This window comes from Leucopleurus acutus (assembly GCF_964270905.1).
Source record: "Leucopleurus acutus genome assembly, chromosome: 8".
Taxonomy (NCBI): Eukaryota; Metazoa; Chordata; class Mammalia; order Artiodactyla; family Delphinidae; genus Leucopleurus; species Leucopleurus acutus.
This window is the reverse complement of record NC_139151.1, coordinates 109,068,422-109,082,148: the sequence shown is the minus strand read 5'-3', so window position 1 is coordinate 109,082,148 and position 13,727 is coordinate 109,068,422. Positions and strand designations below refer to the sequence as shown.

The 13,727-nt window shown below is 56.5% G+C and overlaps 1 protein-coding gene across 1 annotated transcript in view; it reads left to right on the top strand.

The window, feature by feature from the left end:
- The first annotated feature begins 5,727 nt into the window (after positions 1-5,727).
- AP2A2 (adaptor related protein complex 2 subunit alpha 2) overlaps positions 5,728-13,727 on the top strand; it is a 63,528-nt gene continuing 55,528 nt past the window's right edge. Inside the window, exon 1 of the mRNA XM_082845664.1 lies at positions 5,728-5,885. Coding sequence (XP_082701790.1) covers positions 5,819-5,885 — 67 coding nt within the window. The 5' untranslated portion in view covers positions 5,728-5,818. The remainder of the gene's footprint in view (positions 5,886-13,727) is intronic.

The following is a 13,727-nucleotide window of genomic DNA, read 5'->3' as shown; positions in this document are numbered from 1 at the left end:
ACCAGAGGACACGCAAGGGCAGGTACAGGCCCCGTGGAGGGGCCTTCAGAGGCAAGCTCTCCTGCTGCCACTGGGCCCCTCCCCCATGTTCTGGGGACACCTGCAGGGCCAGAGCACCCCACTTCGGGGCCACCCGGCCAGCCGAGGATCCCCAGTCTGAGGCTGCCTCTCCAGGAGGGCCTGGATGGCATCTCTGTCTTACTATGGGGAGCCTAGTACCTGGTCGACACCCCAAGAGCACTCATACTTTGTTGCTGGAGGTGCCTGGTGGCCGTGGGGCTTCTGGGGTCAGGCCTGTGTCTTCCCTGGGGTGGCCAGTGCTCCCGGGTAGGGTGAGGATGGGGTCCCTGGCCCCGTGGGCAGCCCTGAGCCTCTCTTCATTTGCCAAGTCAGCACAAGGTAAGTTGTTTTCCTGGCAGGGGCCACCCGTGACTTGTCCTATTTTAATGGGGAAGGCTTGGCCGGGGGTCATGCCAAGGGCAGGGCCCAAGCCACTATCACTGTCCTATCACTCCTGGGCCAAGAAACATTCAGCTTTGAGGCCGGAGGGCCAGGAAGAGGGACGCATGCAAGGATTTCCTGCTGCCGAGCCCTTCTCCAGCTCATGGATGGAGACACCCTCCCTTGGTGCTGGGATAAGCAAAGTCCAGAGCAAGAAGGGAGAGGGAGCAGGGCGTGTCATGTGCAGCGGAAGCTTCCAGATATGGCTCCAGAGCCAGCACAGCAGATCTGCTGTGTCCCACCCCCACCAGCCCATCTGGCCGGGACCGGGGTGACTGCTGTGACTTGGGCATCTTGTGCTGTCTGGCATGTAGGTGTCCAGTCAGTGGCCAGGCAGGTGCTAAGCTTCTGCGATGGGCAAGTGGCCGTGCACAGGGTTGCGTGCTCTGTGGTGTCAGTCATGGGTTTTAATGCTTCTCGTCATTCCACAACCCACGTGAAAATACCCCATAATGAAGGGGAGGGGTGGTATGTGTGTCAACGAAGCCAAATGGGCAGCATTTCTTGGTGGCTGTCATGGGGCACGTGGAGTGGTGGACCCTGTCCACGTCCCTGCCGCAGCACCAGTGATGGTGACCTTTTTTGGAAATAGAGTCTCTGCGGATGTGACTTAGGATCTCGGGAGGAGTTCATCTTGGATTTAGGGTGAGACCTCAGTCCAATGACTGGGATCCTTATAAGAGGAGAGAGAGGAAGGTCCAACATACAGGCGCAGGGGAGAAGGCCACGGGCTGAGTGGTCCCGCAGCCACCAGAAGCTAGACGAGGCGGGAAATGGAGTCCCCGTCAGAGCCTCCAGGGGCACCAACCCTGCACACATCTTGATCTTGGACTTCCGGCCTCTAGAACTGGGAGAGAATCCATTGCTGCTGTTCCCAAACCATCAGCTTCGTGGTTATCTCTTATAGCAGCTGCAGGAAACTACTCTAGTGGTGCTCAAAGGCCTGAACTGATATTTTTAGGTATGTTTTCCTTCCTAAAGTTGTTTTTCTCAGGCTAATCTTAAAATTGGTTTGTATTCCATCAGCCCACCCTGGCTGGGCCCTTAGAGGAAGGAGCTGCAGTGGGTGAATGTCGGCCTGAGATGCCACAAAACACCCTACAATATGAGGCCCATTCAGCGCTGGCTGCCTGGCTGCCAGCATGGCTGACCCGGCCTTTAAGGTCAAGGGGTGTATTTTTCAGCAGGTACCTTAGGGAGACCGGAGGTCATGGTTCCCTGCTCTGGGGGTGAGCAGGATGCCTGAACTGGCAGCGTCCTGGGGGGATGCTCCACCCCTCCCGGGTTGGCGTCATCAGCTGCGTTGCTCCTGAGGCTGATGATTGACAGTGCTTGTCAGGCCCCTTCAAGCCCAAGGGGAACGGACGTGAAGTGGTCTTGATGACAAGCCACAGGACAGGATGGTGGGGGCATCCCGACATGTCCTAGGCCCCTAGAGCACCAGAAACCCCAATGACACAGAACCCTCGGGCATGGGAATAGGTGTCAATTAGTATCTAGGTTCGGCCGGTGTAGCAGAGCCCCCAGCCACTGTGGCACAAACACGGGCAGCTTGCGAGCTAGCGCAGTGCAGGGTGTGGTCCAAAATGGAGCTCCAGCCATCAGAACCGTGCTCCAAGTAGGTAGGATGGAAAAGGAGGGGCAAGGATTCAAAATCATGTCACCAAACGTGTGTTTTGGGTTGAATTGTGTCCCCTGAAAGTTCACATGTTGAACTCCTCAGAATGGGACCTTATTTGGGGTCGTTGCAGATGTAATTAATTCAGATGAGTTCCTGCTGGGTAAGATGGGCCCCGGGTCCAACATGACTGGTGTCTTTGTTAAAAGGGGAAATTTGGACACAGAGAGAGACATGCATCGAGGGAAGATGGTGTGAAGAGACACAGGGCAAAGACGGCCGTCTACAAGCCGAGGACAGAGGTCTGGGTCAGATCCTCAGTTACAGCCTCAGAAGGAACCAGCCCTGAGGACACCTTGATCAACAACTTCCAGCCCCCAGAACTGGGAGATAATATATCTCTGAATTCCTTTCTCTACATCATATGCAGGAATTTCTGGCATCTCAACCTTGTTTTAACACAGGGCCACTGAGTCCAGCTTCCAGGCAGTCGGCTGCCCAGGCGGACTCAGCTGACCCAGATCGCTGGGTGCCCTGTGGGACTGGTCCACTCTCTCAGAATCCATCCTACACACATTCTGCAGAGTTCGGTCAACAGAAACTCAACTTCCTGCAGTTCTCCTGGCAGCTAAGCCTTTCCAATCCGGGTCTGACTTTTTTTTATTTTAATAAATTTATTTATTTATTTATTTATTTATGTATGTATTATTTATTTATTTATGTACGTATGTATGTATTTTTGGCTGCGTTGGGTCTTCGTTGCTGTGCGCAGGGGTTACTCTTTGACTCTTTGTTGCAGTGTGTGGGCTTCTCATTGCGGTGGCTTCTTTTGTTGCGGAGCACGGGCTTTAGGCATGCAGGCTTCAGTAGTTGTGGCACGTAGGCTCAGTAGTTGTGGCACACAAGCTTAGTTGCTGTGTGGCATGTGGGATCTTCCCAGACCAGGGCTTGAACCCATGTCACCTGCATTGGCAGGCGGATTCTTAACCATGGTGCCACCAGGGAAGTCCCTGGGTTTGACTTTGTGTTGGGACTTGACTCTCCCAGGTCGTAAGGGATGGAGCCGGGCCAGGGAGCTTTGCGGGGAGCTGACTTTTCTCTTACAAAGTAACCCCTTCAAGGGATGTCATGACATGGTCTTCAAGTATGGGGACAACTTTGCCCAGAGAGGGGAAAGGGGCTGTGAAGGGTGATGGGGGCTCCTGGAAAGTAGGGGTTGGGGTCCCCTGGTCTGCCATATTCCCCCTAGCCCCCTTCTCTGGGCCCCGCCAGTGTGCCAGCTTTTACTGAGCGCAGCCGGGGAGGCCATAGATTCACCTTCTGTGTTTCTCTTTTTTTAAAATTAATTAATTAATTTTTGGTTGTGTTGGGTCTTTGTTGCGGTGTGCAGGCTTCTCATTGTGGTGGCTTCTCTTGTTGCAGAGCACGGGCTCTAGGTGCATGGGCTTCAGTAGTTGCAGCACACAGGCTCAGTAGTTATGGCTCATGAGCTTAGTTGCTCCGCAGCATGTGGGATCTTCCCGGACCAGGGCTCGAACCCATGTGCCCTGCATTGGCAGGTGGATTCTTAACCACTGGGCCATCTGTGTCTCTTTTGTAACAATCCGAATCTGCCGTGTGTGGCTCTGGGCTCAGTTTTATGGCTGCGAGAGAGGAGACCCGCTGTCATAGGCAGGTTCCCACCTCCCTAAGGTGAGCGGTCAGGGGCTTGAGCCCATCCCTGTCTGCTAGGTGGTTGGGCTTCCTTCAAAGTCCCCACCCACCACAGAGTTCATATCATTGGCATATCATTCCTGGTCAACACAGGTAGCCACTGGGGCCCCAGGACGCCACATCCTGTCCCTAAACACGCATGGCTGCTCAGAGCCTCTAGCCACGCCTGGACCAGGCTGCCAACCCCAATTTTCTGGAAGGTTATTGTCTGCAACACACTCCAGAGATTATGGGAAGGAAACTGGGTCACTCATAAACCTGACAGGCCCAGGTACAAATGGAGACACAGCCAGCTAACGCCACAGGAGCCCCCTGGACACCATGGCTCTGGGCTCTGGGCTCCCTGGCTTTCATTTCTTCTCCTTTACGATGCAAGTGTTGGGACCCTCCCCTCCCGCTAGACACGGAAGGAGAGCCTGGGAACCAGCAATGGCTACAATGGGACACATGTCCAGTTCACACAACCCAAGAAACGAAGAACTGCATGCTGCCGAAAGTGACCTGTCCCTCGCTGAGGAGTGACCGTGGTCAGGGAGGGCCGCATCGACTCAGGCCCGAAGCCTGACGACTAAGTGATCTGCAGGGCAGTGAAGGCGGGGCAGGAGGCAGGAGGCTGGGGGCTTTCGCACAGCCAGCTGTGTGTCTCATCAGGCTCTGGGACCACCCCACAACATACACACACGCTGGTGGGAAGCAATCCCAGGAGGCTTGGGAAGCCCAGGGTCAGCAGTGAGAGGAGGTGGGATGCCTGCCAATCTCCAAGCCCCTCCTCCTAGAAGCCCCTGCACCCTGGGCTGAGCTTGCCCTCTGTCCATGCCCTGCATGAGCCCCTGCAGCCTCTCTGCATTGCCCCGCCCTGTGAGTGGCTGCCAGGGGTGGGTCACAGTCTCCTCCTCTGAGTCCCCTGGCCTGGCTGTGGTAGATAATCTCCCGGCCTGGGGAAGCAGGCCCTAGGGGTCTCTCCCTCAGGAAGCCCTCTGCTGGCCAGCACTTCGGAGGGTCTTGGAAGGTGGTGAAATTGCCACCTTATAAGGATTCGGGTCTCCATGGCTTCTGGCTCCCCCCAGGGGTCCCAAAGGACCAGAGCCTGGGGGCTTCGTCCTCCTCTTCAAAGCCATTCTGCTTCATGAAGGAGAGCTCGGCAGGGCCCCTTGCTCTCCAAACAAACTCCCTGGATTCTGTGCCTGCCTAGGGCCCTGCAGTGTGCTGCAGGTGGGCCGCAGTGGCCGTCCTCACCTCCACCTCCCCAGGCTGCAGAGGTTCGTGGTGCCAACAGTGGCAAAGGGTGTGGTTGGTCAGTGAGGAATCGGATTCAAGACTGGGCCCTGGTCACCTGGTGCTGTCGAGGGATGGCGGTGGAGAGTTTTCTCGGCTCGCCCTCTGTAAAGAAAGGCGCTGGCTCTGCACAGCCCAGGTGATGTGCCGCAGGCCCCCAGAGCTCTGATGGAGACTGGTCCCCCAAGGCCGGCAGCTGCCCCAGGACCTCGGCTGGGCAGGGCGGTGAGAGGTCTGGGGGGAGGGTCGGGGCGGTGGGGTCAGGGCGGCGGTGCGTCCCGGTCAGGGGTCGGGCGCTGAGGTCTCTGGTGGGAGTCAGGGTACTGGGGATCCGGCTCGGTGGAGCCTGGTGGGCGGGGTCGGGGCGTCGGTGGCCCCGGGCAAGAGAACCCGCAACTCCCAGCGCAGCCCCGCCCGCGGCGTCGGTCTTCTGGGCCGCCCCGCGCCTGCCTTTACGGGCCCGCCACCGACGTGCTCTCCCCCGCGCCGCGGCCGCCATCTGTGGCCGCGCGAGCGAGCGTGCGCGTGCGTGGGGCTGCGAGCGTGCGTGCGTGCGCGCGCGCGCGGCGGCGGCCCCGAAAGCGGCGCTGCAGCCTGGGGCGGCTCGGCTGAGGCGGCTCCTCCCCGCTCTCGCTCCCGCTCCCGCTCCCGCGGCCCGCGGCTCGCTCCTGCTCCGGGCCCGCCTGCCCAGGCCGCTCCCCGGGCCCGAAGATGCCGGCCGTGTCGAAGGGGGACGGGATGCGGGGCCTGGCGGTCTTCATCTCGGACATCCGCAACTGTGAGTGGCGGGGAGCCGGACCCGGCCTGCGTGGGGTGGGGGCGCAGGCCCGGGTGAAGGGCTGGCCGGCGGGGGCCTTCGGGGGCTAGGGTCCGGGGCGCGGCCCTGGCGGGCTGGGGTCCGGGGCGCGGACCTGGCGGGCGGGAGTCCGGGGGTTGGGGGCTGGGGTCCGGGGCGCAGACCTGGCTGGCGGGGGTCCTGCGGTTGGGGGCTGGGGTCGGGGGCGCGGACCTGGCGGGCGGGGGTCCGGGGGTTGGGGGCTGGGGTCCGGGGCGCGGACCTGGCGGGCGGGGGGTGGGTGGGGAGCGAGATGAGGACTTGTCGTGGGGGCGGGGTCAGGGGTGCGGGGGTGAGGGCGGCGTTCCGCAGCCGCGCCGGGTCTGTGGCACCGCTGAGGGGCTTCTGGCGAAGGCGCCCCTCCCCAGCATGATGTCATCTCGAGCAGTCGGCCCGTCTTTCTAGCAATGGAGCATTTAACCCAGCGGTTTCCAAAACAGCGTGGCTTTTCCCGGGGAGTGGGACTAGCGAAACCCGCGTCTTGCCGGGGAAGCAGCTCCTTGACCTGGGTTCTGGCGGCTTATTAGGCCCTGATTAAAATGACTCGTTCCCGAGGGAATCTGGACACCGGGCGGTGGGGGGTTGGGATGGCTTAGGGGAACTGCTGCTCTGCTCGCTGTCTTCTATCAGGGACAGGGTTCTTAGCGACCTGTGTCCCCTCGGAGTGGAAAAATCCACCCCAAAAAGTGCAACGGCCGGGGGGCCGGTGGGTGTACTGTTGGTCCACCGATACATTTGACTTTGGTGCGCGGAAACTCCTGTTGCTTTTCAGGTAGCTGTCCCCTTTATCTAATTAAAAAAATAGACACAAAGCCAGCTTCCTGTCTGGTTTTATTTCTTGTTTGTTATCCACCAGACGTTTGTGGATTTCAACACCTGAGGTTTCGGTATATTTTAAAGAATGCTTGTGACTTGATCTACTGGTAAATGCTGTTGTCCTGAACCCTCCCTTGATCCCGTCATCTCCTTAGACTGGGATGGAGGACCCAGACTGTGGAAGGTTAGATTTTCTGTCCCTTCCCTTTCTCTGCAAGAAATCGGTGTGGAAACACACCCTGAGGTCTGTGCTGTTACAAGTCGGGCAGTATCCTTTCTCTCTTTCTTTGCTGTGTAATGTGATTTCATAGACAGTAATATTTGTAATCGTAATGCGTCTTGGAAAGCTAAGTGTGGGTGTGCTACTGTTTCAGGAGACCCCTTGGGCCAAAGCTTAGCCGCCTTAAATTAGCCATCACGTCTGTCCTTCCATTATGGAAGAAAATTGCATTGGGCAGGTCATTGAGATTGAAACCCATTTTCTTGGACAAGTGATCATCTACAAACTAGATGTGTTCTGTGCTGGGTCTGCCGCATAGTGGAGACTTGGCTGTTGACTGAGTGTAGACAGACTCTCCACCCCGCACGGGGGCGTTTGGGGCTGATCACTTGTGCGGTGCTGTCCGGTGCTCTGCAGCACCCCTGGTCTCTACCGCCTAAATGCTGCAGTTGTGACAACCAAAAATGTTTCCAGCTGTTACCCTGCAGGGCACAACCCAGCCTGAGCCCCTGGTGTAGGCCCGTGAATAAGACAGTGTCTTCCTTGACGGAGCGTCTGCAAGAAGATGCGCCTAATCCCTTGGAGGGCGTGGGGGGGGCAGCTGTTTAATACGGCCCCTCCTCAGAGCCAGCTTTCCTCGCTGTCCTGTTACCCCCTCATCAGCTGCGGCGCTGTCCTCTCCCCTCAGAGCAGCGTCAGCAGCTCGTGGCCCCGTGGCCTGCCCCCCCCCCCCCCGCAGTGGAAGCCCCACGGGGTGGGGGCCACGTCTGTCTGGCCCACCACATCACTCCTCCTGGCTGGCAGTGTGGCGTGAGACGACACCCAGTGGATGAGGAGACAGCGCCCAGCTGGGGCCTGCTCTGGCTGAAGGGCATTGCGGGCCGAGGCCGGCGGGTGTGCCCACGGCAGGGAGGAGGAGCAGGTCTGGCTGGAGGTGGGATCGGACAGCGAGCCCTGGTGGGAGCTGCCCTGAGCCGAGCCCTTAGTAGCGGGGAGAGGGGTCCCTGCTGCCCCCTGCCTGGCCGGCTCTGCTTCCCTGTTGTGAGGGTGAGCCAGGTGGCCGGGTTCTGTGGGGAGAGGGCAGCCGGGGCCCTGGCCACGGAGCTCGGTCTCCTCCACTGACACGGACGGGTGGGTTTGGAGCTGAAGTATCACTGAAGCGTTTCAGCTCTAAAATCGCAGCTCCATTTTCCCTTTCCGCACAACGTAGTCTCTGAAATGTCCCCCTTAGCAGCGAGCTCTGCCTCGGGTTGCGCCTCACTTTGGGATCCGCTGCGGTGGACGGGCTTGGAGGGCTGCGCCTCTTTGCGCTGGTGGCAGTGATCGTGCCCCAGGATTTGAGAGGTGCCCGTGTCCTCGTGTTCCGTGGAGCTTTGTGGCTCAGGTAGAGAACCAATTCAGTGCCCCCAAAATTAACTTGGGGACTTCCCTGGTGGCACAGTGGTTAAGAACCCGCCTGCCAATACAGGAGACACGGGTTCAGGCCCTGGTCCGGGAAGATCCCACATGCCGCGGAGCAGCTAAGCCCATGAGCCACAACTACTGAGCCTGCGCTCTAGAGCCCGCGAGCCACAACTACTGAAGCCCGCACACCTAGAGCCCATGCTCTGCAACAAGAGAAGCCACCACAGTGAGAAGCCCGCGCATTGCAACAAAGAGTAGCCTCCGCTCACCGCAACTAGAGAAAGCCCGCGCACAGCAACGAAGACCCAATGCACCCCCCCCAATAAAAATTAAGGTTCATTTTACTCTTGTCTGTACATTTAAAAAATGCTGACTTTTTGAAAAAATTGCTCTTCTTGCATATTTTCTTTTGCACTCTTCTGCATAATTTACATTCCTTAGAAACCGATTTAGGAAGTATGTGACGAGGCTCCTGGGAGGGACGGACCACCAGGCTGGGGGAGGAAGGAAGGCTTTGGTCTGGTTGAATGTTTCTTCCAAGGCTGGTGGTTGCTGCTTCTAGGAAATACCTGTGTATTCTTCCCTGTGTTTCCCTTCTGGCTCTTCTGGAGGGGTGGGGGTGGGTCACTGCTTCTCTTACGAGACGTTGAAATGGCCTGGTGATAAGTGTTCTCATGCCACATACTCAGCATTACTTTTCTTTCCTCTTAAAATGATTTTCACTCTTTTTTTTGGCACCGACACGTGTCAGGATTTTGTAGTTGCGGAATTACTGGAAAGGCTGTCTTTGTGGGATTAAAAGGCATTTCTGGGCTTTAAAAAAATCTAATAGACCCGAGGGTAAGATTCAGGAGTGCCGTGGGAAAAGGCGTTTTGCGTTACTGTGACCAGAGAGAGGGATTCTGGCGGGAGCTCTGAGCAGAGGGGCTCTGTGTTCCTTGAATGTCACTTGCAGGTTCTTGGGCACAAGGCCGGCCTCCCAGAACTCAGATTTCAAAACTTCTAAGCCGCCAAGGATGGAAAGTCTTTTTGTGAGTCTGTGGCAGACTTGTCTGGCGCTGTGCTGCCACGAAGCTGTGTGGTCCCTTCCCTGTGAGCTGGCCTCCGGGACGCCCTGGGGGCCCACGGTCACATGCTGTACTTCCTCCGAAAGGCTGAGCGGTTCTGAGTTCCGGGACAAGGTGGGCCTCAGGTTTTGGATAATGGGTGGCATCTGGGCTTGTTGTGGAAATGCTGCTGGGGTTCTGAGAAATGGAGCACGCAGCCCTGGTCTCCTGAGGTGCTTGCAGACAGACAGACAGACAGGGTGGGAGGTGAGTTCCCACCAGCATGTCCGTGTGTATCGAGCACCTCCTGTGCTCAGGACTCCTGCGACAGGCACGCACCCCTCCCATCCTGCCCCTCCCTCTGGTCAGCACGGGCCTTGGACACGGTCGCCGCATTGGGAGCTACAATGTCCATGCCTTCTGTCAGCCTCTGGCGGCTGCAGCGCGGAGTAAGTTAAATGACTTCGCTGCCAGCTCAGCACGGTAAACGGGATGATACTCGCTGCAAAACAGAAATGAGCAATTTCCACTAGGCCACGTGACGCCTAGAATGTTGGATTACAAAACTGTATTTACTGATTTTGGCGTTTTCCCTCTTCAGAATCTTCCTGACTTTGGTATGAAGGTTGACACGTTGAAACGTGTCATTTTATTAGGAGGAGAATTGCAGGATAGGTTTCAGTGGCCATTCCCTCGTGGGGGTGGGAGCTGAGGCTGTGTGAGGAGATAAGCTCTCGCCCTCTGTGCTGGGGAGAGGGTTGTAAGGGTTCAGCCAAGGTGCGTTGAATAAAGACCTTGTGAGGAGGAAGCGGCCCTGTTTTAAAGCGGTGCCTTGGAGACCGACTTGGGAAGAGGACCTAGAAGGGTATGGGGATGGCGCTGTGGGGTGCCAGCAGGGGAGAGGCGAGGCCCAGCCCAGCCCCAGGCGCTGTCACTGCCCACTGGGCACAGCCTCTGCGCAGCACTGTCGGCAGCGGAGGAGGGCCAGGGCTCGTGACCACCTAGATGAGAGCGAGGGAAGCGGGGCCACCGAGGCTTCTGTGGGAGGCGCCAGCGGGGACGGCGGGAGACACTCAGCTGTGGGGTGGGCCCGTGGTCTGGCCCTTGCAGTTTGTGTGAGTCGGGGTGCGACGGATTTAAGGAGGGCAGTGATGCACCTGCAGCTGCCCTGTGCCCAGGAAAGAGAGGAACCCCTATGCAGGGAGGCTGACCCCCTCTTCCCTGGTGCGGCTCTGGCCCCGTGTAGCTCCCTTAGCCTCCTGGTACCTCAGGAAACAGGGAGTGGCTGGCTGACTGCTGGATGTGTTCATTAAGGCAGAAACTTCTGGCCAGCGGTTTGGGTCAGATCCTGATTCTGTCCCTTTTTCTTTCCCACTTTTGCAAATTGTGGCCCTAGACAGCCTGGAGTCTTCATTTTGCCCAACATTTAAACCCAGTGAGGGAATGCCCTGGCAGTCCGGTGCTTTCACTGACGAGGGCCCAGATTTGAGCCCTGGTCGGGGAACTAAGATCCTGCAAGCCATGCAGCGCGGCCATAACAAACAAACAGACAAACAAAAAAACCCCAGTGAGACTTGCAGTGGTTTTGCGTTCAGCCCTCTCCTTGTATTCGGGATGTTTCCCGTGTGCGGTTCTTTCCACCTGCCCCCATCTGCAGGATTGCTTAAAAGTGTGGAGACCAGAATCCGAATTGGGTTGCTTGGCTTGTATTTTGCATTGCAAGGTCTGTTTTTTCCTTTAAAATCCTTTCTGACGGCAGCAGAAGGGTGACGTGAGGATTAGTTATTTAGTGTACTTAGAGCACCTTGAGCTCCTTAGGGCGGGCCCTGCTGTGGGGATTTGTGTTTTGCTTTTTCTGTGGCCGGCCTGCCTTTGTGTGATGGGGTTGAGAGGGCAGTTATGTGTTTCTATTGCCGTTTGAACAGCATTGAAAAAGGGCACTATGTTGATGTTGAATAGTGTTTTAAAGCACAGTAGGAAAATTAGAGCAAGAAAATGAGTATTTTGGAATACTTTTGGATTGCATTTATTGCTATTGAAAAATACAGTTCAGTAGCTGTTTTTGGGGGGGAGGGAGTCTTGTACAGTACAACCAGATCAGAACCTTTTGAACCTCACTGTGCCTGTGAGAGCGAGAGTCTCCTGGGATGGAGCGCGTGCTGACTTGGGCCAAGTGGTCTGCATAAGCCCTCCTTCCCTGGAGCACGTTTCTCACAGTCTCAGGGACTTCTGTCAGTTAGCTTGCAGCTTCTGTTCAGTTCATTCCCGGGCTCAAACTGCCGTCGCCTCATTACTTTACTACAGTTTGAGTCGTCCTTGCCTGGAGTAGCACAGCCAGCTTTCCCAGCACTGAGAACGTGGAGGAAGACGGAGGTGGGAGGGTGCTTGTCTGAGGGTCCGTTGGTGCTGAGTCGTTCAGTTCCCGAGGCTTGGCTTTTCTGAGGTTGTCGTCCATGGGGTGGGGCCGTAGGTCCCTTGCGTCTATGGCTTCCTGAACTGTCTTACGGGAAGGCTGGTCACAGAGGAGGAGATGCTCTTTTGTTGGAGCTGATGTCTGTCTGATGTGCATTCTCTGATGTAGCATTTGCTGTAGATCTAATATAAATCTGCTTTGTGAGTAGCCAAGGAAACACTGTTTTTCATATTATGTTCTTGTTGTTTTGCTATAATTTTGATACAACCCCAAGAGTGAAGGGTGTTTTGAAGGTGTGTATTTCAAAATTTATTTCTTTATTTTTCTGGATTCTATTTTTTGACATAATTGTTTAATTCATTCATTCATTTGAGAAATCTTTTGGGTGCCCATTGTGTGCTGGCATTATTCTAGGCACCGGGGATTCAGTGCTTAACCAAATGGACAAAATCCCTGTACTTTCAGAAACTTAAATTCTTGTGAGAGTAGACAGACAGAATAAATGACAAGATGGGTTTTTCTCGTTTACTTTGTCCGCTCTCACAAGAGTGTGCGTTCTAGCCTCCTGTGCCCGTCTCCTCACTTCAGTGACACCTCTGGGCTCCATTTGGGTCCTCTGTCCCTAGGCAGTGAGCCGGGCAGTCGTAAGGCTCCTCTTGTCTGTTTCCTGACTCTCAGTGACCGCTGTTTTCCATAGTCTGTTGTCCAGTGTCTGAAAACTATTGTTTCATATAATTTTGTTCAGGTTTTTAGTTGCCTAAGGTGGGAGGGTAAATCCTATCCCTGTTTCTGGCCAGTAGGTTTTGGGGAGTTAGACAGCCAAGACGAATTCAGAGGCAAGGTCTGAGCTAGAGGTAAGACTACAGCTGCATTGTTTATAGGTGGCTTTTGATACCAGGAGACTGGGAAGCCGACCTGGGAAGCTGACAGAGGGGGTGGAAATATCACAGGCACTTTACCTTTGTTTCATGGAGGAGGGAGCCGAGGCCCAGGAGCCCAAGGCCCTGTCTCTGGAGTGGTTGAGCGAGGACCCAGACCCAAGCTGCTGGGCTCCAGGTCTTTCCTCTGAACCACAGTGCTGGGCCAGCTCTCCAGGCGGATGGCCAGAGCTCCCGACGTGCCAGCCCTAAGCAGCTGGGCAGCCTGGGCCAGCGAGGAGGGCTGGTCAGGTGGGTCACAGGAGAGGACTGAGCAGGGCTGAGCCCGACGGGGTGGTTTACAAGAGAAGAATTGGGAAACGAGAGTCTCAGCTCTCTCGGAGCTTTGCTGTAAAGAGGTGGTGACGCAGAGGGTAGAGGGCAGGTTGGCCCCTGTTGCTGCCCTGACACTGGAGCATGCTTTTAGCAGCGTTCAGTAGCACCCCTGTAACAACTCGTGTTCTGCGCATCAGAAGTGGGCACGGCCTGGCAGCAGCGTGCTCTGCCTGTCTCCCAGGCTGAAACCAGGGTCCCTTCTGGAGACTGGGTGACGCTGCTTCCACTCGGTCCCACGCGCCTTCTCTCGCGGCCCCTCCCCGGACCCCTCAGGGGAGTCCCTCTCCAGATCTGGATCTCCCTGACCTCTCCCTCCAGGCAGGGAGAGCCTCCGCTCGGAGGGCTCTTGCGAGTAGACTGGGCTGCTTGCATGACCCGGGTCATTCCCCAGCCTTAGTGACATCTGCAGAGTTCCTTTTGCCCTGGAAGGTAGCTCACGGGATCCTAGTATTGGGGTGTGGGTGTCTTTGGGGGGGCATTCTTCCTATCACAGTGGGGTCAGGAACGCTTTTTTAAGATTAATTCATTTGCTCAGCAAATTACTGGGTTCCTGTTTTACGCAGTGAGCAAAAAAACAGATAAGAGTGCTCCCATGTCGCTTACGTTCTAGTGAGGTAGACATTATAAATAAGT